Source organism: Triturus cristatus, chromosome 8, assembly GCF_964204655.1.
Source record: "Triturus cristatus chromosome 8, aTriCri1.1, whole genome shotgun sequence".
NCBI classification, from domain to species: Eukaryota; Metazoa; Chordata; class Amphibia; order Caudata; family Salamandridae; genus Triturus; species Triturus cristatus.
The window spans coordinates 1,018,098,500-1,018,112,350 of record NC_140591.1 but is presented as its reverse complement, the minus strand read 5'-3'; the positions used below and the strand labels follow the sequence as shown (position 1 = coordinate 1,018,112,350).

Here is a 13,851-nt window from a genome sequence, read left to right as displayed (position 1 = left end):
GGACTGCACATGGGAGACTCCTGTCATGCGCAGCCCACAGATGGAACTCTGCAGGATTGGGTATTGCCCTTGGTAGGCCTCATAATGCCTGTGTACACTCATAGACAAAGTCAGTGTAGTTTACTGTCTTGTCTGCAGTGGCACTCTGTGAGAAGTTGGCCTGGCATATGCTGGTCACTAGTTAAAGTGGCCACCTTGCACCAGTCCAATTTGACTCTTATGGTAGATAGGTTTAAGACAACCTTTTAAAGAAAGCTATCCTAGTGGTAGCTGTGGAGAGCAGCCTTCAGGCTAAGTCTCAGAGGAATGTAAAGCAGCTTGTTTTACCTTATAATCTCTTGAATTACCAAATGAAAGGACACCACACAGGTATATATATCAAATATATATGTATTTATTACTAGACACACTCTACTAATCTCTTTATGAGATTAGAAGTCAGGAACATATGCAAATATCAACGTTTCACAATAAGTTAAGCACAAATATGGCTGGGGCCCTAGGGGCGTACCAGACCATATACTAAAAAAGAGGTTTAGGAATGTCGACTTGCAAGGGGACAAGGCCTAGGGCCTGTAGAATCGCTGGGGCCTCACTAATCCGCCCAAGGCAGTTATTGGATTTTTAAAGTTTTAGGGTACTTCAAGAGTCTACAAGCAAGCCATTTACAAGGTAAGTAGTTCGAGGGCCAACACCCACACGAGTTACCTCACCCAGCGAAGCCGGGTGCATAGGTGTCTTTTGGTGTCGGGTCGCGTCGTCGTTTTCAGTGGAAGCCGAAGAAGTTTTGCTGCATGTGAAGACTGGAGAAGTGTCCGGTGGAATCCAAGGCTGGATTCAAGATGAAGAAGACCTGAAAGTAGAAGGTACAGTGTTCACAGTCACTTGCCAGTGACCCGGGGCCAGGAAGATGGATGCCCTCGGAAGTCGGGTGATTTCAGGTGATCAAGGGTGTTTTGACTCTTCAGCCACGAGGTCCAGGAGGCGTCGACGACGACCAGGAGCTGGATTCAGAGTGTCCCACGAAGTCTGCAGCTTACTGAGGTGTCGGCAACCGGATTGGAGCCAACACGCCTTGGCAACAGCAAGTCTCGTGGAAATTGAAGAAAGTCAGCGGTGCAGACCAGCAAGGTCTGAGGGACTCACCCAGCGAGGGTAAGTCAGGGCAGGCCTGGAGCAACCAAGGGAGCCCTTTGGTTCGATGAGAAAGTCTTCAGGGGACCCACAAGCCAGCCGGCAAGGGATCGCAAGGACGCCTCATGAGGATTCGCTTCCCAGGAGCCCACGGTCACTCGGGACGAGGTAGGCCTCTGATTTTCGAGGGAAATCCTGCTGGAGGCCTGGACCACACGTGGTTCAATGCACAAGTTCGTAGAACGTCGTTAAGGGGTTGCACTCGACAATAGTGCACGGTACTCGGGTATTGCTGTTCCTCGTCACTCGTGGGGTCCACTCGCCTCGGCTCTGCTGGGGACTCACAATGGCCGTTGAGAAGTCAGGAAATCCACTTCGGGGCTGCAGGGACTTTGGACTCCAGCGGGAGCGGGAAAGTTTGCGACCGTTGATTCAAGTTTTTGGTGCCTGCCAAGCAGGGAAGTCACTCCTCGACTCCAAGGGAGATTCTTCAGTCTTCCAAAGGTAGTGGAACGTCGAAGGCCCAGGATTCTTCTTGTAGAGCGTCGCCAGGGATATCTGATTTGCAATGGCAAGGTTTCCCTATCTTATACTAAAGGAAAGGGAGGGACTAGCTCTATGACCACTCCTCTGGGAGGGTCAGGGGAGTGGGTGGTTACACCCACTTCCCTTTGTCCAGTTTCGTGCCAGAACAGGGGCAGGTAGCCCCTGAACCGGTTTGAGCTGGCATATGCACACAGGAGCCTCCTGCTCCCCCAGTGCAGGACTTCAAAGCACTCGAGGAGTGCACCCACCCAGCCCCAATACACTAAATCCTGTCTGGAAGGTGGTGACACCTCCCTGTGACAGGATGCCTATTGTTGGGCCTCCTCCACTGCGGGTTTCAGTCAGCAGCAGGAGGGCAGCCCAGTGTCGGTGGCATCCATTTTGTGATGCCAGGGCTCTTTCAGATTTCTACCGTGTTTCCACCGTAGGTACATGTCTTCCCCTCTAGAAGGGTGGGATCATACTCCCACACCAGTTACTGGTGTGGGGGTATGATTCCAAGTTGTTTGACACCAAACACGACGTGTTTTGATGCAGTCATTCCAAAGTTAGCATTTACCGCTAGGTTATAATGCACTTAAGAGTATATGGTTTAACCGCATCCACAAACAGCCACAGAGAATAGACTCTGCCAGCTGCAGAGGGGCCCTGCTCATGCAGAGGCGCCCCCTCACATTGTAAACCAAGCACCCTGCCCTCAGGATTGATAGGGCCTGCCTTAGCGCTGACTGATAGGTTTATATGTGTGTGTATGGTGAGATATAGGAACCTATACCTCAGTGAGGAGTGCTAACACTACCTCACCCAGGCTGCAGTAGCAGGCCTGTGGCTATATATTTAGTCTGCTTCCCAGGGGTGGCATAATACATGCTTCAGCCCCTGGTAGGCCTGTGAAGTACCTATGCCCTTGGTACCTAAGGTACCATATACTAGGAGCTCATAAGGTACCACAGTATCCAATCACTAGTGCATCTAATATGCACTCCAAGTTATTTAGAGAGAACAGAGAGACTGGGGCCCTGATTAGCAGGGACCCAGCCAGACTATAGCCAGAAACCAGTGTTAACATCTGAAAAAAGTGGGGGCAACATAAGTGCAGATCCTACTCTCCTACACACACTATTATACATCTATGGGGAAGGCTGCCTTAAAGTTCAACTTCGCTTCCCTTTGGCCTCCAGAGACGTATCGGATAAGGGTGTAATCTGTATGGTAAAGTCAATTCTGCAAGTTCTAAAGAGATATCTGTACAGCTTATGAGTCATCCAGGAATGTCATATTTGTTTGGCTCCGCATCAGAGCCCAGGTCTTTTGTCACCCTGTTGTGCTAAGTTAAATACATTCCTCTTTAGCAGCAGGAACAAAGGCATCGCCACACAAAGGGAGCAATTAACAGTGCTTCCCTCAGCTCCTGAGGAGGAAAAGTTTGGGGTGGAATGCTCTGCATCAATCAACTAGCTGTCACACTGTGCCAGGGATGGGCCTGCCCAAGCCCACTAAACAAAGGAGGGAGCCCAGACTTCTAGAGCTAATACAGGAGGGTACTCCCTATGACGATTTGCTGGGAAAGGCCCTGGCAGTGAGGTCTGGTAGAGATAGAGATGAGACCCCCACAGCAGATGTGACAAGTGACTCTGGGGTTACACCATTTTGAAATGTCCCTGGAGGCTGTGCAGGGAGGTTGGGACAGGGGTGGAGAGTTGATGTGGCACACCACGATAGGCCAGAGGTGCCTCACTGTTAGACTATCCCGCAACCCACCTATAATGTCCATTGCAGGAGGAAGAGCTCTTTCGGTTGGAATTTTCTGCTGAACACTGGGATTGGAGGCAGCCGCCATTAACAATTAGAAGGAAGAACCTCCTGATGCCACCTGGACTAAGGACTCTGACTTCAGTTGACCCCAGGACCAGTGGGGCTGTCCCCACCTGGACCAGGGAAGCTGGTTCCCTTACATCCCCTGAGGACGAGTTGGGGTAAGGACTGGGCTTCTGCACCAAGGAGGAGAGAGGCCTAGAGGAAACCAAAGCGAAAGGCTGGAGCATGGAGCCAGTGAATCCAGCTCCCTGCAAAGTTTGCTGGCTTTGAAGCCAGAAGGCCTAAAGGAAGTGGTCCAGGTTTTCCTCTTGGAGCTATCTCAAGACACTTCTAGTGCTCGCGCCTGGAGGAAAACAAGCTCAAACCAAATGGTGCAACCGAGTCGAGATATCAGCCTGCAAAGAATTTGAACTTTAAATCCGTCCCGAGGCATGGAGCACGTGGAGCTCCGCTGCCCGGCAGATTTAAGCCACAGCCCCCACCCCTGTGGGCCAGGGCCCAGGGGTCACCATGAAGAGAATCCCAATAATTGGGCCGGGAGGGTGCATGCGTGGCTCTTCCCACAACGCCCCCCCCCCCAGCAGTGTCTAGAGGGTTAAGGAACCCCATATCCAAGTTGATTTATTTATTGAGGGGCCCGAACCCCAGCTCTGGGCAACCGATGCCCAGAAAAGCAGGGAAGCACCATCGTTCTTCCCCACACGAGGAGAGCAAAGGATGGGGTCCAGGACCCCATCCGTCGGCTCAGAGATGAGGGGGCGGGGAGTTCCTCCGCCATACGTGGCTAGGCCGCCCTGCGTCTGGGGTGAGCGGGAGGCTGCCAGAAGTCACCACTCCTTGCCTGCGGAGCGGGTAGGGCCGCCGAAACCTGCCGGCTTCCGTAGCAGCACAAAGGATTGCTGCGCGGGAGGGTAGCTGGCGGGGGCAGCCTGGGTTAGGCTCCCTGAGCTACCCCCTATCTTGAAGTGAGCACTGGGCGCCTGGACGGAACCAAGCACCCCCAAAGAAATGAAAGGGGCCGCACCCGGTGAGGGGGAAATGAAAAATAAAAGCAGCTGCTCTCCCCATTATAGCAGAAGGTCCGCTAATTAAGTATTCATGAGCTTTGAGGAAGCGCCCCATAATTTCCTGCTGAGCTTGCTCATTTGGCACAGTTTCTGTCTCTGTGGTGGCCACAGGATGGCTGGGTCTTCACCAATGAAGTTCAAACGTGCAAAGCAAGCTGCAGGAGTGGTGCACCCACCCTCCCAGAAGAATTATGGACCCTCCCAAACTAAGTGTGGTGGGACTCAGAAAAGATGACCGCCCCAGGTGTTTCCCTGGAATGTAAGCATCCTCCTAGCTAGAGCATGTGCTCTTCAGCTGGAAATGCAGCGCCCACTAGGGGCGAAGTTTATGGCTGCAAGTGCTGTAGCCAAAAAAGTGTTCAAAAAGAGTACATGTTGTAGAGCACCCTCTAGTCATTCAAGTCCTTTTGGCCCCCTCTGGTGCTCCTTTTGACCGCTTGGGGCCCTGATTTTGGGCTTCATGTACCTTTACAAGTTGAGGCTACCGCTCCACACCAAGTTCCACACTAGTTCCTTCCACATCAGCACAGATGTCAAATTTGCTGGCACCGGTCTGAGATTAAATTCCTGCGCTGGTCTTCTATCCCAGGCTGACAGCCCCTATCCAGGCCTATGTCCTGCTACAACATCACAAAGGCACTACCACTTTCTCTGCAAACAGCCACTAATCAGAGGCCTCTGCCATCACGAGTACTACTAAAGCTAGAAGTTTTTCTTGGATCCAATTCTAATGTGGTTCAGAATGTATCCAGTGTTACTCATGATACTGATGATGGTAATGAGGAGGGGGCAGATAATTTACTCGGTCATTACTGTGATGATGGCTTATACTTATACTCAAAAATTCCCACTGGGCTAGACGATCCATTGAGATGGAGCTAGACTCATCACCTGGGCCAGAAACAGAGAAAAGTAGCTCTTTTGCAGTTATGGCATGAAGGGCATGCAAAGTCTTTCTATTGCCCACTATTGAATCACAGGCAAATGTGCTCACTAAAGTTCTGCCACCAGGGCCATCTTCATCTAAACCAGTCCTACGATTTGTTGAATCCCTCGCTGACATTTTGATGGCTTCATGGGCTAAACAATGCTCTGGCCCTCTGTTTAAACAACCTGTGGCTCCAGTGACCCGGATTTCCTGACTAACAATGCTACACATGAAATTCTGGTGCTTGAGTCATTGAAAAGTTAGGCGATTGCAAACTGGAGTCAAAATGAATTTATCCTCTTGGATAGAAAATGTTCTCCTCCTCCAGCTTGGTCCTCAGATCCCTTAATGCACTATGCCATTTGGGTAGGTTCACCGATGATTTGTTAGACATGGACAGCAAGATCTTGCCTGCCGCCACAGAAGATCTCAGGACCTATTGACCCAAACATTGCAATATGCATAGGTAGAGCTATTGGCACCTGTTTGGTGCATAGAAGGCACACCTGCAACCAGGTTTTCAGAAGACACCCTAGAGTAAAGATGTGCTCTTTGGGTCCGAGTTGTCTGGAAAGAAAGTTGGTTCAGTGCTATTACGATTTGAGGAACGTTGCTCTATTGCAGAATAGTTGGACTATACTGTCACTCTGTAATGACCTTCACCTCCAACTCATGAATCAATCAATAACTACTGCCCCTTTATGAGGGCACGGAAGCCCTACCTGTTGTGTTAATGTTTTTCTTCCGGCTTCAGCTGAACTACTTTCCTAGAACCATGATGCTTTTGGTCCAAAATATGTGCTTTGTAAGTGTTCAGTTTATTATTTCATTTATACGTTCTCATTTCACATTGTTCTTCATTCGAATTAATTATTTTCAGTCACTTTTTTACCTCCAAACCAGTTTTACAAGGACCGTGCATAGTCAAACATTGAGCTCTTGATATACACTGCTTCTGTCACATCGGTGTAAAGGTATAAGGGAACAGCACAAGACATTATGAAATTGTTTTTTCAATTATTCTTTTTGGGAGAGTTTAGTAAAATCCAAGAGGTGATACCACTCTATACATGGCACTCTACTCTTCTAATTTATTTTAGTGCCACTGTGCATTATATGATTGATGAAGAATCAACTTTAACATAATTAGAAACATCATTTAACTTAATTTTTCTAATTTTAGTCTATTCATGTTTGGTACAGGTATTGTCTTGGAAACTGATGCCAGAAAACTATGCAAACAGTGATCAACCACCTGCTCCATCTTACATCTATGGGTCACAACATTTGTTGAGGTTGTTCGGTAAGAAATGCCAATAGTTTTATGTTAATGTACTGAAAAATATATTAATTTACTTAAATATGTCCGTTACTGCCATGGTTAGGTAGAAAGTCATAATCTAATAAAGGAATACTCACTTATTCTAAAACAGATGTTTTGTGGCAAGAGAGGTTTTTAGAAAGTTGCTTTGTTCCATGATTTAAAAAAAATGGATACATATGAAAAATAGTCCGAAGCAATGATGTGCAAAATATGCATAACATTTTTTTTAACACACACTGATTACTGGTTTAGCCACATGCTGATAATGTTTTGTTCATTTATTTGTTGACAGGCTCAGAAATTTAATTTTAAGCGTATTCTTATCCTTTGAGTGGCTCTGACCTCAACATTTGCATTCATATTCTTCACAAATCAGTTGCTCAAATTCATTTTTATAGTTTCTTCTATTGGTTTCCTTCTTTAATTAAATTTTATCCTGTCTGAGATTTTTCTATGTAGATTACGTCAGTTGTATGAGTGCGGGGACTTCAAAGGCTACATTAATAGATTTGTGGACATTTCACTCAGGGACACACTCTGGCCACAAGTTTTTGCCCCACGTTGATTGCTGTTTTTTTTCCTTTCTTTTTTAACGGTTGGGGGGATGATGCCCCCACCCCAAGTGCACCTGCTTACCTCTCCACTGTGTCCACGGGCATTTTGCCACCTACATTTGCAGCGCTCGTTAAATAAGCTCTGCAGCGCAGGCCGTGAAATATCCGACTGTATAATAAACAAGGGCCAAAATCTGTATACCACCTTAATGGAGGCCATTACCATGGTTGTTAAAATTATTGAGCTTCATGACTTTTCGCATGAGGTACCTTATACAACTTTCAACTAGAATATTCTTGCAGATTGTGCGACTTGTAGCCCTGTTTATTTGCCTTCAGTTTTAATGTGCAGGTATATCAGTTGTATTAAACTATAACATACATTTATATAATAAAAATAAAAGACTGATGCATTTTATGAGGACAAGATATTTAGTAACAAATTAGATGATTCATGAGAAATAGCCAGGTTGAAGGACAACAGTCAACAGATGACACAACAACTTCAATGTCCAGGCCAATGCTTGGACTGTTTTTTTTTTTTTTTTTTAGAAAAGAAAGTGCTTTTTAATCTCACAGCAGTACTAAACAGTACACAATTCAATCCAGTGTACAGGATAGCGATCGGGTTTACGTTTCTGCCTTGTGACACTACACGCGCCAATTCCCCTGTGCGATCTTCCACCTGTGTGATCCTTGCTAAGGTGGTTCTCCTCAGCAGTTTCGGAAGAACCATGATTCCTGCTTAGGTGCAGATTCTCGTGCCCCACAAGTCAAATGCCTAGTCGGTTCATGTGCTTCAAATATTCTTACCCTTGGTGGTGTAGTGGGTAACACGTTAGTTTCTGAGTCTTATGTACTCATCCTGTGGAGAGCCCGCTGCTTAATCTGTTCCCGCAGATGGAGGCCTATGGTAGTTGACCGTAATCTTCGGAACGGCTGAGGAGGCCAGGTGCTGCTGCCTTTTCTGTGCACACAGCCGCCTAGTCTCAGTCCAGAAATGATCTGTGGTCCTAGTGCTAAAATGTATGTGTGAGCATGGCTGCTGTGGTCCTTACCTGTCTGGCCAAGGAAATGTAGGTATTTCCGACCGAGCTGTTTGGCTAGTGCTCACAGGCACGGGCACCGATTGGTCTGAGACCATCACAACAACAGTTGCAGCCCCAACTGGGCTGATGCACAGAGACATTTTAAGGCGTGGGCAATGTGGGATTTGGCCCACGGCCCCAGCCATTCAGGGGGGCACCTGATAGAACTAGCTCTGTTCTGCAGAGAGTCTTGACCTGATAACCTTGAATAATTCCTAAATAGATAGTTTTAATGACCGTTAATTCCCTAAATGTATTTATAATGTGGATGATGTGTGTCAATTACAGACATTTTGCAAGGAAATGTTTGCTTTATGCAACATCCATAAAAAAAGTTTCTTTTAGATCAAAGCAGGACCTCACATATGAGAAATGGGAGAGTGTCATGGAGATTAATTTCAGTAATATTAGTGAGCTTCTGCTGTGTTAAAATATTGAAAACACACATCACTAGCCCTGAATATTAGATGTAAACACATTTAGAATTTGAACAAGTGTTCCTGTGCACTATTCGTGACCAGGCCAAAGAGGGCATGAAAGAGCTGTTGAGAACAGGGGCCCCCAAAAAACGTTAGGTCCAGGGTCCCCAAAAATCTTAAAATGTTCCTTCCTGATGATGGAGTCACTGTAACTTTTGCGGCTCACTCCTGGAAACTTCTGAGGGACCTCTCCACAATGGGTCGCTCCTGGCTTTGCCCTCAGACAGTTTGCTGGGAATATGCTGGGCTTCTCCTGGACAGTTTATTCTACTGCAGGGCCATGTAGTCTCCTTCTCTCTCTCAACAAGCAGGCAGGCATGCTTCTAGGCACTAGGCAGTACTTCAGTTCCTCCAATAGAAAGTGCATACTTCCTGTGATGTTCCCTCATCTCTCTGAGACTGGCTGACCGGCAGACACTAGATCTAGTAACACAGCAGTCTTTAGAGGTCTCTGCGGAAACCTCCCTTCCTTGTTCAGAAGGACTGGAAGACAGCGCCACCCTTTCCACTTTTATACACATTCTCTAGCCAAAAGATAAGGATCCATTGTCTCAAACTTAAAAACGAGTGTGGTGTGCTTCTCTTTTGAAGTTTCCTTCTAAGGCTGCTCTCTACACACAGCCTTTGTTTAGAGTGAAGTTTCACGCTGGAGCTGTCTCCAAACTAGAGAATCAACACCATAGTCACAGAGAAGAGTGATGTTTCTGAATCATGCTGTCATCAGCGTCTCCGAAGTAGTAATTGGGGACAGACAAAACAACAGGCCTAATCTACAAACTTCCTTACCTTTCACAACAGAAACTGCAGTCCCACCATTCACCCCTGCCACCATCCAAATGCCAATGCCCAGGAAGAACTAATCAAAAGGAACAAATGACGGAATGCTGAACAATGCAAACATTCACCCCCAGTCACAAGATCTGGGCGTAATCCATCGTTCTTTAGCTCAAAACGCCACCCAGTCTTGACCCAGCCATATGCAAATCAGTCTTGACCCTGCTTCTCATGGGAACAGTCCAGCCCGAACTGCCTGGCCAGGTCCTCACTGGACTAAAAACAAGCATCCTGGGACCGGTTTCGGGCATCACCCCTCATCAGCCAGACTAGCTTGAATCCATTGATGCACTGAGCACGGGACCCACGTCTGGGCATACCCTTCCCACTTGGGACGACAAAAGCAAAAGGTAAAAATGATTGGGTGGCATAGTGAGCAAAAGAACGATGGATTAATTCCAGATCTGTTGACTGGGACTGAGTGGTTGAAAAGTTTCAGCACTCCGTCCATCACCTTGTTGTGGTCACTATGTTCGCCATAAGTGACCAAGGGTATGCCCAGGCGTGGGTCCCTTGCTCGATGTGCCACTGGATTCAATCTAGCCTGGCTGATGATAGGTGAAACCCCAAAACCGGTCCCAGGATGCTTGTTTCCGGTCCAGGGAGGACCCGGCTTGGCAGTTCAGGCTGGACTGTTCCCATGAGGAGCAGGGTCAAGACTAATTTACATATGGCTGGGTCTAAACTAGGGTGGCATAGTGAACAAAAGAACACTGGGTTAAACCCAGATCTGTTGACTTGGGGTGAGTGGTTGAACATTTTTCAGCACTTGGTCCATCATCTTGTTGTGGTTCTCGGGAAGAACTAATCAGCAGCCCTTTGCTAACAAAAGTCCTCATAGAATATATTGAGGTAGAACTGTCTCCTTCCGCCTCACTTCAGTGTCTGAATCCCCACCTTCCTCTACAGGAATGCAGGCAGTGCACTTCCGCTGTCTGGGGAATGTGTCCTCATCTATCATTTTGTGCTTTGCCAAATCAGGAGTGTCTAAAATGAATCCCACTGGGTTTCATTACGCAGGCTACCACTGTACATATGCTAAATGCACATTACATATGCATTTACAAGCACTCTACATACACTCAGATGTCAGCACAAGATTCAGGGCATTCACAAAACAGTAGAACTTTACACAAAGTTGGCCAGTTGGTATGCTCTACTACAAAGATGAAAAAAATCTAATAACTCTAGCAATCACAAATCACAGTATGCTGCCACCACCGCTGTATGTGCTGTAACCAAGACAGGGGCAGTAGTATTCTGTCCAATATGAGAGCACAAGTAATTCACACTCGGTAAGTAACAGGGCAGGTCCAGGACCTCGAATAATCAGGGACAGATCTAGATCTGTGCTCTCAGGCTGAGATTAGTGTGACACTAGGGTCAAAATAAAAGTCATGCTAACAGACACTCATGTAGTCTGGCATGCAGGGCAGGGGAACACACCTGTGTGCCATGCAGGGACATTCCCATCCCATCAAAGATTATGTGGAACAAATTGGCATTTCAGAAAATTAATTTATGGTACTCTCCTGCTTTTGAATACCCCTTTCCCACCAGTGTCACTTAGAAATTCTACAAGTGCCCGCCCAGGTACTGAGGGTGTGACAGAAAGGGCTTAGGCGCAAAGGTAACAAATTACAAGAGTCACTTGAGCAGGGGTTTTCCCTGCTCCTAAATGTAGTGCAGGATTAATATTTGTTTAACTTGTCTCTTGTGTTGCACGAGTAATTCATTTATGTTGACCTTCCTCTTGTGCCTTTTTCAACAGTAAAACTACCAGAAATAATGGGTAAGATGTTCTTTTCGGATAAAAACATCAAGGCTTTGGTAAAGCACTTTGAACTCTTCCTGAGGTAACTAAAATAATACATGTTGATTGTAAAGAATGTGTAAACATTTAAAACAGAAAAACAATTATGTGTAATATATATATATATGCTATCACACTTGCACCTCCATGTCCAGGCACAAAAATTATTCTGGATTGTGTGCTTTTTTTCTTGAGTGGTTAAGGCTATCTGCATCATAAACAGTTTGCCTCTGAAGTCAATTGTTGATTAAATTGTTTCACTATTATGCAGTGGAAATGATAATATGGATACCATTTACACACTCCTGTTTTAATGCAAAAAAGATTACCTTGTAGTGGACAGTGATAATTTAGTTTTGGTACATATTAGTTAGTACTGTTTTCGGTTTGCTTATAATTGTGGCACCATCTGACAAATCTGCACTAAATTTGCTACTGACTTAGTACATGTGGGTAATTTGAGCATGTCAAGTCTCACATGGTTTCGTTTTCGGAAAGGCAAGAAGGGGGCCAAAAGTTGATTCCCTTTCAACCTCCAATCAGCAAGTTTGCTTAAAACTACATCAAAAACCTTTGACATAATTAGATCAATCTTGATATCAAACTAGACTCTCGCACAGAAAAGAGCCTTCTTGTGGTTTGTGCAAATTCAAGAATTGTATTTTGGTATATTTGTTTCAGAGAAAAATGTTTGGAAGTGGTAATTAGATAGTGATTTGGGATATCTTCTCAGTTAAGTCACAGACCCTTAGCAGATCAAGATCTGTGAAGGAATCAGGGATCCAAAATTAGACAAACTAAACAAATCCCATTGGAAGGGAGATCATTTAACTTTTGTTCAATTTGATGATTAAGACAATCTGATTGGCTGGCAGCAATTAAATAATGTTGTTGTGGCAGCCATTTCAGAGTCTCAGACACCGAAGCCTGTGCCCTAAAAAAAAAAAAAAAGGTTGAAGTGGCGAAGGACTACCTGACCAATGAAAGCTGCTGAGAGGATTGGGTATGTGAGGGTCCTAAAAAAAAGGCAGATATTACTGGAAGAAAATATACGTTCTTGTCATACGATTTGTTCACCCAAAACACGAGTCAGCTGTTTTTTTTTATAATCCTGAAAAAATAAAACAGACCATGCATATTGAGCATTGTGGACCTGAGATACAGGGCCTGTGTCCAGAGCCCGCTGTCCACTGCTGAAGGCCGCATACAGAGTATGGCTACAGGCCAGGGCCCTGCCTGTCAGCCCAGTGTGCTCGACCAAAGGCCTTGCACAACTTATTCAGTGCTTCGGAAGCTGGAACAGGGCCTGCACTAAGAGCCTACTGCACACAGCCGAAGGCGGCATATGGGACTGGTAATATTTCAAGTGCCTGCTACTCACTGCCTTTAGCTCTGCTCATTTGGATTAAACAAAAAATCTAAGCACCTACACAGGCCCTGTGGTTGCATGTGGATTTGCTCAGCAGTGTTAAGCTGTGTGGTAGGTTGGCTGCCCAGGAAGTTGGGTAACAGTCCTTGCTTCTCAATGATATTATTTGAGATGCTATTAGTGATATAATTTGTGATCTCATCAGTGATGTCATGTATGAGGTAAGAAAGCAAACACAAGGAGATGATGGACGGAGTGTTGAAACTTTTCAGACACTCACCCCCAGTCACAGATCTGGGTTGAATCCATCATCATTCTTTAGCCCACTTCGCCACCTCAGTTCAGACCCAGCTATATGCAAATCATTCTTGACTCTGTGCCTCATGGAAACAGTTCAGCCCGAACTGCCAAGCCAGGTCTTCCCTGAACCGGAAACAAGCATCCTGGCACCGGTTTCTGGGTAACACCCTTCAACAGCCAGGCTAGCTTGAATTCAGTGGCAAAGTGAGCAAGGGACCCACGTTTGGGCATACCCTGCCAACTTAGGGCTAACAAAGCAAACACAAGGAAATGATGGACGGAGTGCTGAAACTTTTCAGACACTCACCCCCAGTCACAGTTCTGGGTAAAATCCATCATCATTCTTTAGCTCACTTCGCCACCTCAGTTCAGACCAGACCGAACTGCCAAGCCAGGTCTTCCATGGCTGGGTCTAAACTGGGGTGGCATGGTGAGCAAAAGAACAATGGATTTAACCCAGATCTCTTAACTGGGGGTGAATGTATGCTTAATTCAGCATTCCGTCCATCATTTATTTGCGTAGCATGTATGAGGTAAGAAGCAGGTATGCCGTGCATGAGTTAAGCTTGCAAAGCTAACCATTTCTTGCTGATTTCA

General features: G+C 46.2%; 1 protein-coding gene across 2 annotated transcripts in view; it reads left to right on the top strand.

Annotated features, from left to right (window-relative positions):
• MSL3 (MSL complex subunit 3) overlaps positions 1 to 13,851 on the top strand; it is a 197,423-nt gene that overhangs the window by 166,063 nt on the left and 17,509 nt on the right. For both annotated transcript variants that reach the window (XM_085622581.1, XM_085622580.1), the window contains 2 exons: positions 6,697 to 6,796; positions 11,544 to 11,628. In XM_085622581.1, coding sequence (XP_085478707.1) covers positions 6,697 to 6,796; positions 11,544 to 11,628 — 185 coding nt within the window. The remainder of the gene's footprint in view (positions 1 to 6,696; positions 6,797 to 11,543; positions 11,629 to 13,851) is intronic.